Raw genomic sequence first — 13,363 nt, forward strand, 5'->3', positions numbered from 1 at the left:
AATCGTTAATTGTTTAAAGGCTCTGTCGCTGACATTTTGAGCCCTTTTATGAAAACTTTCCGTAAGTCCGCATTACTGCAGACTCTCCCTAAGGAAATTACCCACAATTCATAGCAATGTGACGTTAAATACCGGGTTACCAGTGGAAGCCAGAGATGTAAAAAAAGGTAAACAAAGAGGACGGCACCTAGGTGTTCAGCCTGTCATATTACATTTACTCAGAAACATTAGGGATTAAAGATGGAACATAAAACACATGAAAGCAGAGGAATGCAAGCAGATATTTCATAACACATCTGGTTTATTCATTAACCTTTTCATTATGTTATTAAAGCTGTAGTAGTCGTAGCTTCAATCTCTACTGCCTGATTTAAATGTCCTCTGGCGTCTTGCTTCACATGACTAGAGGAAAAAGTCAAATAATCAATATTTTTTTCAACTGAACACCCGTGTATGTATTGTCCTCTTTGTTCCCTTTTTTTTACGCCTCCAGGCTCCTTTAGTATCTCTGTATTCAAAGTCATAAAGCTATGAATTGTGGGTAATTCCAAGGAAAAGTCTGCAGAAAGCAGTTTGCATAAAGGGCTCAAAATGTCTGCGAGAAACAGTGGGACAGCTTGTTTTACTCATTATCAGATATCATCATTTTATTGTAGAGTTTGTAGAAACTACGTTCAATACTCAAAGATTGTACAAAGTCATTTTGCAGTTCAAGTTGACAAACTTATACTACAGGAAAAGCATCCAGATGAAATTCATGAACAATCTTGTTGATCAAACAGCGACTTAATGAACAACACTTTTAGTTTAACTTTAAAAGGAGAAAGCAACACGTCTCTCTTTTTGTTTTCAAAGATTTTTCTGCAGCTGTTTCGTTTGTGCATCGAATGGCTTTCATTCCAAGGCCGTTCTTAAAACCTGCTTAGAATGAGGTTGTAATGTGGAACAGACATCGTTAGTGAACACCAGCAGACACTAGAGGGCGCTGAAGTTTAATCATGTGACACTTCTCCTGCAGGGAAATTAAAGGCCAGTGCTTCCTTTTACAATTGAACCAGTATGTTGCTGTATTGCTGTATAAGACCTTTTACTACATATTTCATTTACTCATATAGTTACTTTTGACCATTTTCAAGAGCAACCTGTTGTGTTTGTTTTAGTCATGTAATCCATCACAGTGAACATAATATCAGCTGTTATTGGTGTTATGTCATTGTGATGAGGTAACGCATTCATATCCATCTACATTTATCACTTAACATGCTTGTAAGTATGATTTTTATTTTAGGTCTGTAAATATTTCAGAGGCTAAAACCAATATTTTTTTTGCCCCAAACAAATATAATTTGTTGAACATGAATTTTCCGTTGATCAACTAATCCGTTAACTAACAACCAATCCTCTTATCTCTTAAAAAAGACTGAATTTTATAATTAATGCAACAGTTTCTCAACTGTAAGTCAATGCAAGAATTTCATATTGTAGAAAAATAGATGGAAACCAGCATTCTTTCTAAAACGGTCAAAGTTAGTTCAATATGTGATTACATTTTATTTTTTTTGTTTCTGAATTGAAGCCTGGAGTTTCATGTCAAAGATCAGAAAACTAACACACACAAAGTCAAGACTCTTTAGTTTGAAATGTTCTGTTTGTTATTTAAATCTGAAGTTGTTATATAACTTTTGTGGACTCATCATCATCATCATCATCATCCTCACACTCTGACTAGTATTTCCCAGTGTGTTTGTCCTCTCTGGTGTCCCAGTTTGTTCAAGTTTCCCACCTTTCGTCATTCTTTGTTATATTGTTGGCGTGCGTATCGTCTTCCTCTAACTGACACACATATTTATGATGGATGATGTTGTTTACAGCAGACAGTGAAGAAGCCGGGAGCTCAAACGCTAATGCTAAACCTAATATATTTGGGTTTTGAATTGACAAAAAAGACATTTAAAGACTATTTTCATAAAATGTACAGACCAGATGAGTAATCTATTAATCATGAAAACAAACGATATGTGAATCGAGACTGAAAATATAGTTGTTAGTTAGTTGTTCCCCGCTCTCCTTCCAATGTTGAGTTAATTGATATTTTTGTTTATCAAATAGTCTGAAAAAAAACAGGAAAAAGTATAGATTTCTGTAAGATGTAACACCGACTCATTGCCTTCACTCCGGTTCAGAGACAGGAAATAAACCCTGATGTGTGTTTGTGTGTTTTTTCTTGCAGGAAAGCGAATGAAGGCCTCCTCACCCTCAGTCAGGAGGAGACCATGCCCATCTCCATACGGCAGCTGGCCTACGGTCAGTTAGTCTGCACTTCACATCAACACCGTCTGTTTTATGATTAAAAACTATAGTTTGCCCAGTTTTCATTTTGTAAGAGGCACTAAACAGATTTTACACATCAAATTCAGTTAGTTTTCTTCTCATGGGAGTACTAGTAGTATTAGTAGTACCACTGTTTTGTTTTATTTTTGGATGGAAAGCCTGTGTTAGAAACATGGAGCCAGGATGGACTACTGAATAAAACTGTGCTGCTTTGCTTTTAAAGAGTAACTGCACAATTAAAGATGTTTCCTAAGCTATAAACTACATGTTAAGACTTTACTTTGACGAAACACATCAATGCTCCTGTTAAAAGTCATCATTTCACAGTAGAAATTGTCTTAAAAAAGCCTCCTACTGTTTGAAATCGGCGCGATTCTGAACTGGAGTCGACTGTGTTTTGGGACTAATGAAATAAAAGAGGACTCCTCTGTTGTATGTTTTTGTCTCAGTGTCGGGGCTCGGCTTCGGCTTCATGAGCGGAGCGTTCTCGGTGGTGAACATCCTGGCGGACTCTGTGGGGCCGGGGACCGTCGGGATCCACGGAGACTCTCAGCACTACTTCCTGTCCTCAGGTAAAAACCACATTCAACACCTGATGTCACCATGTGGAAAGTCATTTTAATTTGAATGATCGATCCTGCAACGTGTAACACTTTTTCCTTTCCTCAGCCTTCATGACGCTGGCCATCATCCTGCTTCACATGTTCTGGGGCGTCGTCTTCTTTGACGGCTGTGAGAAGCGGCGCTGGTGGGCCGTGGCTGCTGTCGTCATCAGCCACCTCATCGTGTCCTGTCTGGTGAGTCAGATTGTATAGAAGTCTATGAGAAAATGACTCTACTTCTCTCTTGATTTATTCCCTCAGTAAACATTGTAAACATGAGTTTATGGTCTCAATCTCTAGTTTCAAGTCTTCTTCAATACAGCATGATGTTCATTTAGTAAATGATGCTCCATTTAGAGTCAAACAGACCATAAAGCAGGGGATGCTTTAGGGCGGGGCTACACACTGATTGACAGGTTTCTATGCTACCTTTGCCATCATGGTTTTTTTTTCGCCACCAATGCAAAAATTGACCATCATTTCAACAATAAACATCATGCACCGACTTCTTTTTGCAACCAGAGGAGTCGCCCCCTGCTGGTCAGTAGAGAGAATGCAAGTTTAAGACACTTTTGCATCAGCTTCAATACAGAACCTGGTGTTACCGCCTGGTGTAGCTGGATTTGTATCTGCAACTGTGCAGAAATGTTGATTTTTAAAAGCAGAAAATAGAACATTTTAAAAAGAATTGCAAAAGGCTGCATTAGTGTGATTTTGTAGCTGCAGGATTCCACTAAAGTTAGTTTTTTGTGTTTCTCGTTCTGTCACGCAGACCTTCCAGAACCCCGAGTACGTGGGCAGCCTGGTTCCCACCTACATCATCCTGTTCGTGATGGGCGTCTGGGCCTTTTACTCCGCCGGCGGCTCCCTGAGGAACCTCAAACTCTGCCTCACCTGCAAAGACAAGGACTTCCTGCTCGCCAACCACCGGCCCAGATAACGCAGCAGCATAATGCAGGACTCTCTATCCAAAGATCGCCGAGTTCACACACACACACACACACACACACACACACACACACACACACACACACACACACACACACACACACACACACACACAGCAAAGGAGCAGTGTTAACCTTCTGCTCATCTGCTGTTTAAACTTAAACATATCTCAACATCAATTTAAATCTAAAAACACAAAAGTAAAAGCAGTGGAAGTTCCTCCAAGGAAAGCCACAAAAAGATGATTTTTGTTTTTGTATTGTGAGGTTTAATTAAAAAACACAATATTCACGTCTGACTGATAATGTTTGTCGCCTGATGCTCTAAAAAAAAAAACCAACATAAAGGTGTTTTAAATTTGGCGGCACTCTTCTGACATTCTGTAAATATTCTTCAACTCCTTCTGTCAGCTTTCTTTCTTTTCTAGTGTCAAAACCTTCAATTATGAACAAAAATCTTTGTGTACATATTCATGATTTTTAAACTCCTGATGTGTAGATAGATTAAAACGTGTCTTTAGTCTGTTTAAGAACTTGCCTTTTGATTTGAAATGAGTTTCAGAAGCTGAGACGAGAAACAAACTGTTGTTTATTTGTTTTATCACAGTTATCTTTAACTCTTTCAGATATAGAAATAGTCATTATGACTTTCTCTAGTTGTTTTTTGATTCCATGCTTGAAAAGGATTTGCTGATTGTGAAATTCTGAGCCAATTCAACGTTAAAGATGACAATTTCACGATGTTGTTTATTCCCCTTTTTTGTGCCTGGGATACAAAGACATTTTCATCATGAAAAGAAAACTGTTTTGAAGTCATTTAGCGGTCTTGTACATTTATGAAACATCCTTAAAAAAAACAGCTTTCAAATGAAAAAGACTCGCTGATCTTTCTCAGAGACGGTGTAATAAATACGCCCACACAGCCAACATTTAATTTCACTTATATTCGGCGCCATTCACTGACTTTTTCTCTAAATTAGCAGAAGCAGCATGAACTCACCACTGTTTGTTTGAGATCGACCACAAATAATAATAGTTCAATATTCATGCAACACGACAGAGAAAAATCTGTCAGCTAATCCGCTGATCAATGCGCTGAATATCGTCCGATACCAGGCGGCATCTCCAGTTCTGCAGAGTGAAGCCAATGCTGAAGTGTCTTAAAGCTGCATTCTCTCTAGTGTCCATCAGGGGGCGACTCCTCTGGTTGTATAGAAGTCTATGAGAAAATGACTCTACTTCTCTCTTGATTTATTCCCTCAGTAAACATTGTAAACATGAGTTTATGGTCTCAATCTCTAGTTTCAAGTCTTCTTCAATACAGCATGATGTTCATTTAGTAAATGATGCTCCATTTAGAGTCAAACAGACCATAAAGCAGGGGACGCTTTAGGGGCGGGGCAACTGAAAATAACAGGTCGCTGCCGCAAATTAGCAACCTTGTTTTTTTTCGCAACCAATGCAAATATTAGACCATAATTTCCTAAATAAACATCATGCACGGACTTATTTTTGCGACTGGAAGAGTTGCCCTCTGCTGGTCAGTAGAGAGAATGCAAGTTTAAGACACTTTTGCATCGGCTCACTACAGAACTGAAGTTTGCTGTCTGGTGTAACCTGGTTTTTATTGGCAGTTGTGCAGAAATGTGGAGTAAAAACAGAAAACAAACAACTACTGCTACTACAGTACACATTAGCAGTCGGTTCATGTTCTTTATTCTCACCATGAAAACAGGTTGGAAGTGTTTGCTCAGTGGTTTTCATATTTTCTGTTTCTTTGCTGCATTTCTTTGTTTTATAGCTTGTGAGCAGCTGGAGTTAACGGTGTCCGATACTCTGGAGAATGTTTGTTTTGCTTTTTACACCTGACTTTGCTTTGTTGTGGATCTACTTGTACAGTTTGTATAGATACACTCTGCCCTGTGTCTGTAGTTAAAGATGTCACTTTCTTGCATTCAGCATTTTGCTTTCGTGCGTCATTCTGTTGCTTTACTCCAATGATAATTAATATCAGAGTGAACCTTTAGCCAAAACTAATACAGACTAATCCAACAGCCCTGCAATAAATCCTCCCTTCATGACGGTTATCATTACTGGTTTTGTTCACATTGTGTTTGCAGCTTGTGTTTCTGTTATTTAGTCAATCCTCATTTCTAAGAACAAGGTGGACAAAATAATGGAAACACCTGCCACTGTGGGAGAGGGGGAAGAAAAAAACCCTCAAATGTTTTAATCTGTCTGATTTCCTGCAGAAACACATGAATCTACTGAAAACAATCAGTCAGTTCATGAGACAAAGCAGGCGCCAGGTTTCAGCTACTGTGTGTGTGTGTGTGTGTGTGTGTGTGTGTGAGAGATTGGACTAAAGCTTCAGAAGGATGATTAACTTTACACATACATGTAAAGATGACGAGCTGTAGTTGTGTGAGTGAGATGAAGAGACTAATCGCACATAAAAAATCAGAACTTTTTTTTTTTAATGTTTCCTCTTAAAACCTCCCCCTCCTCTCTACCTCCCCCCTTCTCCCCCTCTCTCTCCTGGTCCTGTTTCCATTTATGAAAGCAGACACCTGGCTGGGCGACACAAAGCCCGTCAGAGTCTCTGAGGGCTTCAGTCAGTCAAAGACCTTTTTTTTTTTTTTACACAGACGGACGGAAGTTTTCCTCTGCTGAGAAACAGACTGTCTGTCGGTGACACCGGGGTCACCTCGGTGATGTTAAAGCGTCCCGTCAGGTGTTTAATGGCTGCATGTTCAGGTCGTCTCAGTCTGCAGGAAACAGAGAAAAACATCCAATAATAAAGGAAAATAAACTAAAGGAGAATTAAATATTTTAACCCGCACTAACGGCCACAGTTCACATAAAAAAGATCATTAAATCAAAAAGATTTATCGATAAAGCGACGTGTTTATCACCGACTGTCTGCAAAGTTTACAATTTGGCTTTCAGGTGGTGATGAGAGAGGAGATCAGGTGAGACAACACAACTATTTTATGTTGGTTAACATCTGTCAATCATTTTTTTCTCTCTGTTTTTTAAGTTAATTATTGTATTCAATCCATTTATTTTATTTCTAAAAATTATTCAATTTGGCCATATTTTATAGATAGAGAAAACAAACCTATACTTACCACTTATTTAAAGTTCTTGCTATAATATTTATGCTTGTAGGTCAAAGGTCACTGTGAGAGGGCCACAACTATCTGCTAATGATGACAATTTAACACAAAATGAAACGATGTAAACTGAAAAACTGAAAACTTGACTAGTTGGCGGTTATTCTAGTTTCACTGTCAGAGATTTGGACTTGAACTGAAGTTTCACTTTAGTCATGCAAAAACATGCAATGTCACTAGTATTCTGTTACCCCGAGTGACGGTAGTCTGCTTTCTTTTTTAGGGGCAAAACACAGTTATTTACTTTAAAGAAACATTTTGTGTATATTTTTTTCATACTGCATTGCAAAATCCTGTTTAAAGAGATCAATATACCATCAGCTAATCAATGCTGATACGGTGTCCTAATAGATAGAGGAGTAAAGAAGAGAAGAGACAAAGTAGTGCAGAATGAAATGCAAGTCTGTAAAGTTGTAGAGCAGTAATGGATCAGATAAATGAACAGATGTAGTGTGAGTGCATTCATCTTAATACAATTATGAGAAAATATGAATATTTAGAAAATGTAAACATTGAATAATTGAGTGAAAGAACACATCTGCTGTGTTTCAGTTTCAGTCCAACCAGAAACGTCTGAGCCAGATGTTTCTGCTGAAGAAACATCTGGTTTTTAACCTGCAGAACTTTTTTTTATAAATAAATGAATGTTTTTTTCTCATTTTAATTGTGCATGATGATGTCCATTCCCTCCACATGGCTGACTGTGGACCACAAAGGGGCACTGTCCTCATGGCCAATACTGCACAGCAACACCTGTCGGGCTCAGGTGCTTTAAATGCAAATGTAAAGTTTTAATAAAGTTTTATTATAATAGTCTCATTATTACAGATACAGATACACAGCTTATCACTGGTTATTTATATTTGAATTATATTTCATGAGGACTTGTGCCACCTTTTTAGTTTCAGGTATTGTTTTGTGGCTCACCTGTGCGTGGCCCCGCCCACCACACGCATAGATTATGCTAATGAGCAGGTGGAGCGGCTCTTGAAGGAGCTCGGCGGGGTGAGCTCCCGGATGAGTCCGGATGGAGCAGCGCAGGGAGCAGTGGGAGTCCAGCCGGAGGGGTCTCACCAGGTGATGCGGTCCAGACCCGAATGGAGACACGAATGGATCCTTATTTAAGACGAGGAGGGAACAGGCTGCTCCACCTGCTACCTCTGAGCTTCATCCTCATTCTCCAAGGTGAGGGCCTCACATGAAATACAGTAAAGAATGAAAGAGGGAAACAAGAATACATCATAATGACTTATTATAAGAGTTCATAAGGGGAAAGGGAACTCTAATGTCCTCCCACATGTGTCTTATGTTACTTTGCATTTCTTAATTCTTATTGATTTCAGCTCATCTGTCCTGGGGTGTCGACAGAGTGAACATCTCTGACTGGAGTGAATTTAATAAGTGAGTCATTTATTTTCAATATTTAAGCAACAATGTATTCTTTTTTATTGTTTTATCATATTTAAAATGGTTTCAATTTGATGTTATTTGAATTATAGCCTATATACATGTTTCTTTATATATATATGCATTTATATGCATTTATATGCATATATAGGCTGTATATCTTCCTTATGTGTTTTATTCCCATATCTTATCATTTATAATAATACTAATTTTAATTATGTTCAATTAGGAAAATTAATTGTTCATTTCTTTTTTTTACATAAACAATTAATTGAATGATTTGTGCTTCTCAAATGTGAATATTTGCTGCTGCTTTCTCAGTCCTCTGTGAAAGTAAAGTGAAGGAGGATTTTTTGTTATTACAATATTTTTTTTATTTCTAATAATATATAAAATATTGTGTTTTGACTGTCTGTTGGTCGCACAAAAAATATCATCTTAAATATGTGAACTTTGACATTTTTCACTATTTTTTGTCATTTAATTGACAAACCGATTTACTGAATTGATAAAGAGAATAACTGCAGATTAAATCGACCCGTTGCAGTCCTAGTGGTAATTCTGAATCAGATGGCTCTTTGTCAGAAGTATTTGATTGATTGGTAGTTTTGGGGGGGGTTTGGAGTTTTGTTGCTGGTTTGGTTGGTGGTGGGTTTTTGTGTTTTTTTGTGGTGTCGGGGGGAAAAGCTGCAGCAGGAACAAACCTGTCCTTGTTCTCTCCGTCCCAGCAGCGGGAGCAGCAGCATAAAGCAGCAGAAATGGGACACCGCTTCCCAGGGAGGGCAGGTAGGCCGCCGCATTGATCATTGATGCTGATGGAGCTGCTTCGGGCAGCAAAACACACACACACACACACACACACACACACACACACACACACACACACACACACACACACACACACACACACACACACACACACACACACACACACACACACACACACACACACACACACACACACACACACACACACACACACACACACACACACACACACACACACACACACACACATCCAGAGATCACCAAAACACAGCCGGAGAAAAGAAAAGATCAAACCGTCACCTGGAGAGATTTTATCCCAATACTTTACACACAGAGCATCAGCAGTTCCAGTTTAAAACACCACAGTTTTCACGGTTTTCTTACAGATTCACAGACACAGATTCATCATTTATGCATAGCATTATAGAGGTATAGTAAAATATATATATACAATTTAGATATACACACGGATGTAAATATATAAATTCAAATATCATGTGGGATGGGGAAGTTATGGATGCCGATCAGCCATTATTTTGAAGGAACAGTCTGTGTGTATCAATACCAATACTTGTATAATCTTTAGTATACCAAAACATGATATAGTATGTACTAATACATTATATATGTGATATGCAGTATGCCAAAATATACCAGTATGTAATCCAGCATGCTTTTCTCTGGATTCTGACCCACAATCCGTTGTGCAGAAGATATATAAGCAAGAGGTCAAAGTTCAAGGTGCCATGAAACTAGTTGGTAGTATCGTTTCGTATCGTATCGCACTAGTGTCCCAATTGAATGCATACCGCAAGCAATGTACTAAAATTAAAAAAGAAAAGTATATTTGGATCGCCAATGTGTAGCATTTTAGAGTAGTCTATTGGCAGAAATGGAATATAATATTAATACGTAATCTTTTCTTTTATGTATAATCACCTGAAAATAAGAATAGTTGTGTTTTTGTTAGCTTAAAATGAGCCTTTTATATCTACATACGGACCAATATACCTCTTCATGTAGCCCGCCGTGTTTCTACGGTAGCCCGGAAGGGATAATACAAACACTGACTCTAGATAGGGACATTAATGTCTTTCGCGTCGGCCATCGTAGTTCACCTATACGCTGGAGAAGTCTCAGTTGGTTGCAATCTGCAACCTCACCGCTAGATGGCGCCTGATCATACACACTGCAACTTTAAAGATTACTATTAATTTGATTTTAATTCAATAACAAATATGTCTCGTCACCAACAGTATCAACGTATCCTCATACAACAGGTTTGTATGATGGCTTACGAAAAAGTAACGCCTCATTTTTCGTGCGTTTTCCTACGAAAGTCCAGCAACACGTATCAATTTCTGCTCGTTACATGCATACAGTGTTTTCAAAATAACTTCTCAGGAAACTTAGTTAGGTTTAGGCAACAAAACTTCTTAGGTTAAATAAAAGTTCTTGAAATACTTAGTTAGGTTTAAGAAAAGATTGTAAAATACTTAGCTAAGTTTAGGAAAATATCGTGAAATACTAAGTTCAGTTTATCAAAAGATCGTGAATTACTTACTAAGGTTTTTACAAAAACGAAAAAGAAATACTTAGTTAGGTTTAGGAAAAGCTTGTGATTTGGGTTAAAATAACTAATGAAGTGTCGTCACTGAAGTGCACTGAAATTGCTGTTTTTTAGACCCATTAACCTCCGCTCCTGCCATCCTGGCGTGTGCCTTTGACATGCAAAGTGTCTTTGAAAAACAACAACATGTATTTCTGCGCAAAATAAGTACATCATTCCCTTGAGACCAGGCTGAGACTCTACCCAGATGACACGTAAAGATATGAGCTGAAAACATACATTGTTCCCCACCGTTGTTCACTTCAGCTTGTAAAACCTAAAAATTGCTCCGCGGTGACATTTGTTCCTCAGAACACAGACATGTGAGGGAGGTCCCAGCAGGAATATACAGTAGCCCGGCCTGTTGTCTCGCTCTTCTGCTATCAGAGCCTCCATCAGCCTGAATGCGCTCGCTCCTTTTGTCCCCTTTAGCTCAGAGAGGCGTGAGAATCCGTCCAAACTATAGGAGGTCAGCAAAGCAAACAAAGTGATTAGTAGCACAGGGCGCAGGTACGGAGAGCCGACCCGTCTCGTGTCATCTGGGTTCGTCACGGCCCGCATTTGTGTTCGACCTGGTCAGTATCGATATCTCCTGATGCTAATCGGTGATTAATGATTCATAGTCACACATCCCCTCGTACCCCCACCCAATACTTCACCCTCGCCATCTGCTTTGTTCCAGCTCTTTGAGATGAAAGCATCAGTTTGAGAGCTCAGGTATCTGTGGAGGCTCAAAGTGTAGAAACAAGGCTCGACAGAATGCCAACATTTTTTAACGAAAGCTGCAATCGCAAAACAATGTTCCTGCAAAAATATTCATGATTGATATTTTCCTCCATATTCTTTATTCTAAGACAGCTTCCAGAACCTAACCTTTCATTCTCTGCAGCTCTGCATGGTAACCTTTGGGAGAATTCACATTTTAGTTCAGAAAACTACCCGATAAACATCCCCTCGCTGCATATTTCATGCAACAAAGATCAGAGGTGGTGGACTGGAGAGGGTGGGGTTGTCAGAGGTGGGAGTCACAGAGGAGGCGTTAATGAAGGACGGATGACAGATCTTTTCTCTGAAGCTTCTTCTTTTTCCCAGCGCTGCTCTGGTTCCATCCTCACCAGTTCAGACTCTGGTTTGGCAACAACCGCCGTAATTCTGGGAGGAATTTTGGCCCCAACTAGACACAGAATTGTTAAAAAAGAAAGCTTTGGGTATCTTACATTTTAATCAAATCTTTATTAATCCGTCACCCGAGAGCTGAGTTTATTTTTCAGATTTGCTTGATTTTATATTAAAATCCTGGAATTAATTAAACAAGGATTTGGGTTTGGTTAGCTGAAATTGTCTCCTTGCTATCTTTGCCAAACGGTGCCAAGGTCCAATATAAAAACAATCAGGTTTAATATATTTGGTTGGAAGAGGCTCTGAGACTTTGCTAGATAGGATCAGATTATGGCTGCATGACTGAATGGTTGCAACTGTTGCATGAAATCCCTTCTGATTCAGTTTCTGTCCTTGAAGGACCTCCAGTCGGCAGCTGCTGCGTTAGAAACCAACACGTCCTCCTCCGGTCAACCGACGGTCAGCCGGACCGATGCGTCCAACCCGGCGTCCTCGAGCACGGAGAGGACGACCATCAGCTCTGACCAATCATCTGCAACCACGGCACCAGCCAGTCAAATGGCATCCAGAACTGTGTCAACGAGCCAATCACCAACCAGCACAACACAAACCAGCCAATCACCAACCAGCACAACACAAACCAGCCAATCACCAGGCAGCACAACACAAACCAGCCAATCACCAGGCAGCACAACACAAACCAGCCGATCAACAACCACCACGGCATCAGTCAGCCAATCACCAACAAAAACAGTACCAGTCAACCAATTACCAACCAGTGCAACACTTACCAGTCAATCACAAACAAAAATATTACCAGTCAACCAATCACCAGGCAGCAAAACACAAACCAGCCAATCACCAACCACAACAATATCAGTCAGCCAATCACCTGGCGCCACAACACAAACCACCAAATCACCAACCACCACAGCACCAGTCAGCCAATCACTAGCCAGCACAACACAAACCAGCCAATCACCAGCCAGCACAACACAAACAAGCCAATCACCAACGATCACAGACAGAAAATCAATAAGCAGCACAACAACAGTCGACCAAACAACAACCAAAACAGCTCCAGCCAGTCAATCACAGCCAAAGAAAGCAACATCTAGCAAATCACCAACGAAGAAAGCACCACCTAGCCAATTACCAACCAGCACACCAAAATCTAGCCAATCACCAACCAACACAGTGCCAGTAAGCAATGCACCAGTCAAAATCATATCTGACCAATCAGTGGGCGAAACCACAAAACCTACCCAATCGTCATCTAGCAGAGCACCAATAAGCCAATCAACAACCAGCTCAAAACCACCGAACCAATCATCCCTCACCTCAACATCCAATCAACCACCCACCAGTTTAACAGAAGCGCATCAATCACCCCACCACGATTCA

At 39.7% G+C, this 13,363-nt stretch overlaps 2 protein-coding genes across 2 annotated transcripts in view; both read left to right on the forward strand.

Moving 5' to 3' along the window:
* Positions 1–4,621, forward strand: part of aph1b (APH1B gamma secretase subunit) — a 6,826-nt gene extending 2,205 nt beyond the window's left edge. Inside the window, exons 3-6 of the mRNA XM_054608276.1 lie at positions 2,231–2,304; positions 2,781–2,903; positions 3,001–3,128; positions 3,706–4,621. Coding sequence (XP_054464251.1) covers positions 2,231–2,304; positions 2,781–2,903; positions 3,001–3,128; positions 3,706–3,873 — 493 coding nt within the window. The 3' untranslated portion in view covers positions 3,874–4,621. The remainder of the gene's footprint in view (positions 1–2,230; positions 2,305–2,780; positions 2,904–3,000; positions 3,129–3,705) is intronic.
* Positions 4,622–6,835: 2,214 nt separating this feature from the next.
* On the forward strand, positions 6,836–13,077 carry LOC129105288 (variable charge X-linked protein 3B-like). Its single transcript, XM_054616226.1, has 4 exons — positions 6,836–6,852; positions 7,965–8,133; positions 12,359–12,418; positions 12,514–13,077. The coding sequence occupies exons 1-4, from the start codon at positions 6,836–6,838 to the stop codon at positions 13,075–13,077; spliced, it is 810 nt and encodes a 269-aa protein (XP_054472201.1).
* Positions 13,078–13,363: the final 286 nt, after the last annotated feature.

The sequence above is a fragment of the Anoplopoma fimbria genome, chromosome 2 (assembly GCF_027596085.1).
Source record: "Anoplopoma fimbria isolate UVic2021 breed Golden Eagle Sablefish chromosome 2, Afim_UVic_2022, whole genome shotgun sequence".
NCBI lineage: Eukaryota > Metazoa > Chordata > Actinopteri > Perciformes > Anoplopomatidae > Anoplopoma > Anoplopoma fimbria.

What these genes read in the sequence shown, in the direction of transcription:
- LOC129105288 (XM_054616226.1), top strand. An exon ending in AGCCGGAGGGGTCTCACCAG is followed by an intron (nt 8,134 to 12,358) that starts GTGATGCGGTCC and finishes CTGTCCTTGAAG; the next exon opens with GACCTCCAGTCGGCAGCTGC. An exon ending in CCTCCTCCGGTCAACCGACG is followed by an intron (nt 12,419 to 12,513) that starts GTCAGCCGGACC and finishes GGCACCAGCCAG; the next exon opens with TCAAATGGCATCCAGAACTG.